Raw genomic sequence first — 2,406 nt, forward strand, 5'->3', positions numbered from 1 at the left:
ATATCTCACAACTCAAGCTGGTGTCCTGAACATGACAGTGAGATGACTGCATGTAAATGACCTCCAGAGTCACCAGATGTCAGTCCCATCAACCACGGTGGGATGTGGTGGACAAACCTGCACCGGATCTCGGCTGCTCCTTCTTCTCATTGAATGATGTCTGGTTTCTTTTGTGTAACAGTAATAAACATGCAAAGTGCATCATAATGAGTTTGACACTGTGGCTGATGATGTGGTTGTTTGGGGGCTGACGGTCGTCTTATGCTGACTTTTCTTCTGCCTCCTGTGAAGACAACAAATCACAGACGTGACACCTTGAAGCTCCAGTGATAGTGAACAGATTCATAACTCATAACACTCAAGCAGTGATTTCTCTCTTAACTTCTTCACCTTCTAAATTATGAGAATGACGATCCTGAATTTTACTAGCAAAAACACGATAAAGACATTCAATTATTGTAGCTTGTTAATTGTTCATCCATCAGATTTGTCCTGTGACCCAGAAGCAGTTTTCATCCTGAGCTTTGAACTATTACTCTAAAACCATCAGTATTTTTAATCACTGATGTGCAGAGCCTCGCACGATGCTCCAAAGTGACTGTTGATGTTCCTGTTTTAACTTCACTGACTTCCTCTCTAACATTTAACTCACATTAAGTTGAACACCAGTGAATGAAAGAAAAAACATCTGTGTGACTTACAGTTTTTCTAGCAGCATTATGGTGAATTTAGACTGAGGATCGAGACACCGTTCACTCCCATTCTTCAGTGTGACACTGTAACATGTAAAGAAAGCTTTGATATAAAAACACTTTATAAACAATCCTTATTAATGACTGAGCTCTTATTAATAATGTGCTCCTGTCACTGTGGGCACTTACATGACTTCTCTCCTGTTGCAGTATGGACGAGGCTCATCCACCTTAACTTCAGTGATGGGACCTCTTACAGACTTACTGGGCTTCAAACACCGGCACCTTGGAATAACTGGAAAAGGTAGAAAGTGATAATTAATGTTAAACTGCTGCAGTTTCATATTTTACTTAAACATAAATATATTTAGATTGATTTGTTTTCATAATTCAGCTCCTCTCAAGATGCACAGATACACCAAAGTTTTCCATAGAAACACACTTACCATGTGAAGTGCAAAGGGCCATGCAGGCCAGGAGAACGATGCACTGGATGGCAACACTTGTCTTCATCTTAAAGCTTTTCAAGTATTGAGTGGAGGATCTACTGAAGGCTCAGTCTTCAACTGATTTGTTCTTCTCAGATATGAAGGATCTCTGCTGCTGTGCGTCTCCTTCACTTCTCGAGCTGCCTGAGTGTGCAGGGCTGTGAGGTTCATCATCTCTGAACCTCATTATATACACTCACAGCTGGGTGGACTCTGGCCAAGGATGTCTTCCTAAGAAGTGGCTGCAAAAAATCTGTTTCCTGTTCTTGTTAATAAACATGGTACATAAACATGCTGTATCCATTGTTTACAAACCCTTTAAATGTTAGATGAATTACACACAACATATCACAGAGATGAGACTTTGCTCCAGTGGTAGTGAACAGATCAAGTCATACGTCTTTACCCTCAGCTTTGAACTGCTGCTCTAAAACCATAGATATTTTTGTAAGAGATAAAAATTCTCTGAGAGGTTCAGTGTAGCTTAAAATCCGTTGTTTGTATGGATGGAGATTTGTTTCTTTCATGCATATTTAATGTATAGATCATATCTAAGGAGGCTCTGAGGAGGCTAAAAGACAGGACAGTTTTAACAGCTGCATACCTGTGACTCATTGAACTGTTTTTGAAAATTCACCACTATTAAGAGGGAAACTAAAACTCACAACAGGAATTGAGAATGCAAGAAAAAAAAGTCTCTGTCACTACTGAAAATAATCAGTCTAATTCAATAATGTTTTTTGTTGTTTTGTTTTGTTTTAATTTGGCCCTCTTCCGAGATAATAAACACAAACTATTCAGTTAGACAAAAAGTACATTCATCTTGTCTGCAGAAAAAGCTGACGCCATCTTTTAGGCATTAGTTCAAAATTTTTTACTTCCTTTTAGTGAGGAATGGCAGTTCTGCAGATATGGGATGAAAGTGTTTCATCATATGCAAAATAAACAATGAGTTACAAGAGGGCCTGAAAAAGTTACAACAGAAAACAAAGTTCAAAGGAATTTTACAAAAATGCACACAAAATGGTCAAACTCTGGAGCTGCATATGCTTAACCACAACAAGTCCACTCAGAAATGCCATCCATTCATTATCCTCCACTTAATGTTGTCAGGGTTGCAGGCGGGGCGGGGTGGGGTGGTTGGAGCCTATCCCAGAAATGCTTCACTACAAATGAAATTACACAATTTAAACGTGATCATATTTTGTTTTGCAAAGTGTGTAAGT

General features: G+C 39.0%; 1 protein-coding gene across 1 annotated transcript; it reads right to left on the minus strand.

Annotated features, from left to right (window-relative positions):
* Positions 1–201: 201 nt before the first annotated feature.
* Positions 202–1,205, minus strand: LOC146636278 (C-X-C motif chemokine 11-1-like). The gene is made up of 4 exons (XM_085350317.1): positions 1,139–1,205; positions 882–987; positions 702–776; positions 202–283 (listed from the first exon to the last, which is right to left on the minus strand). The coding sequence occupies exons 1-4, from the start codon at positions 1,203–1,205 to the stop codon at positions 202–204; spliced, it is 330 nt and encodes a 109-aa protein (XP_085206443.1).
* Positions 1,206–2,406: the final 1,201 nt, after the last annotated feature.

Source organism: Diplotaxodon limnothrissa, linkage group LG3 (genome assembly GCF_057381915.1).
Source record: "Diplotaxodon limnothrissa isolate DT_005_m linkage group LG3, D_limnothrissa_male_GT1.1, whole genome shotgun sequence".
Classification (NCBI taxonomy): domain Eukaryota; kingdom Metazoa; phylum Chordata; class Actinopteri; order Cichliformes; family Cichlidae; genus Diplotaxodon; species Diplotaxodon limnothrissa.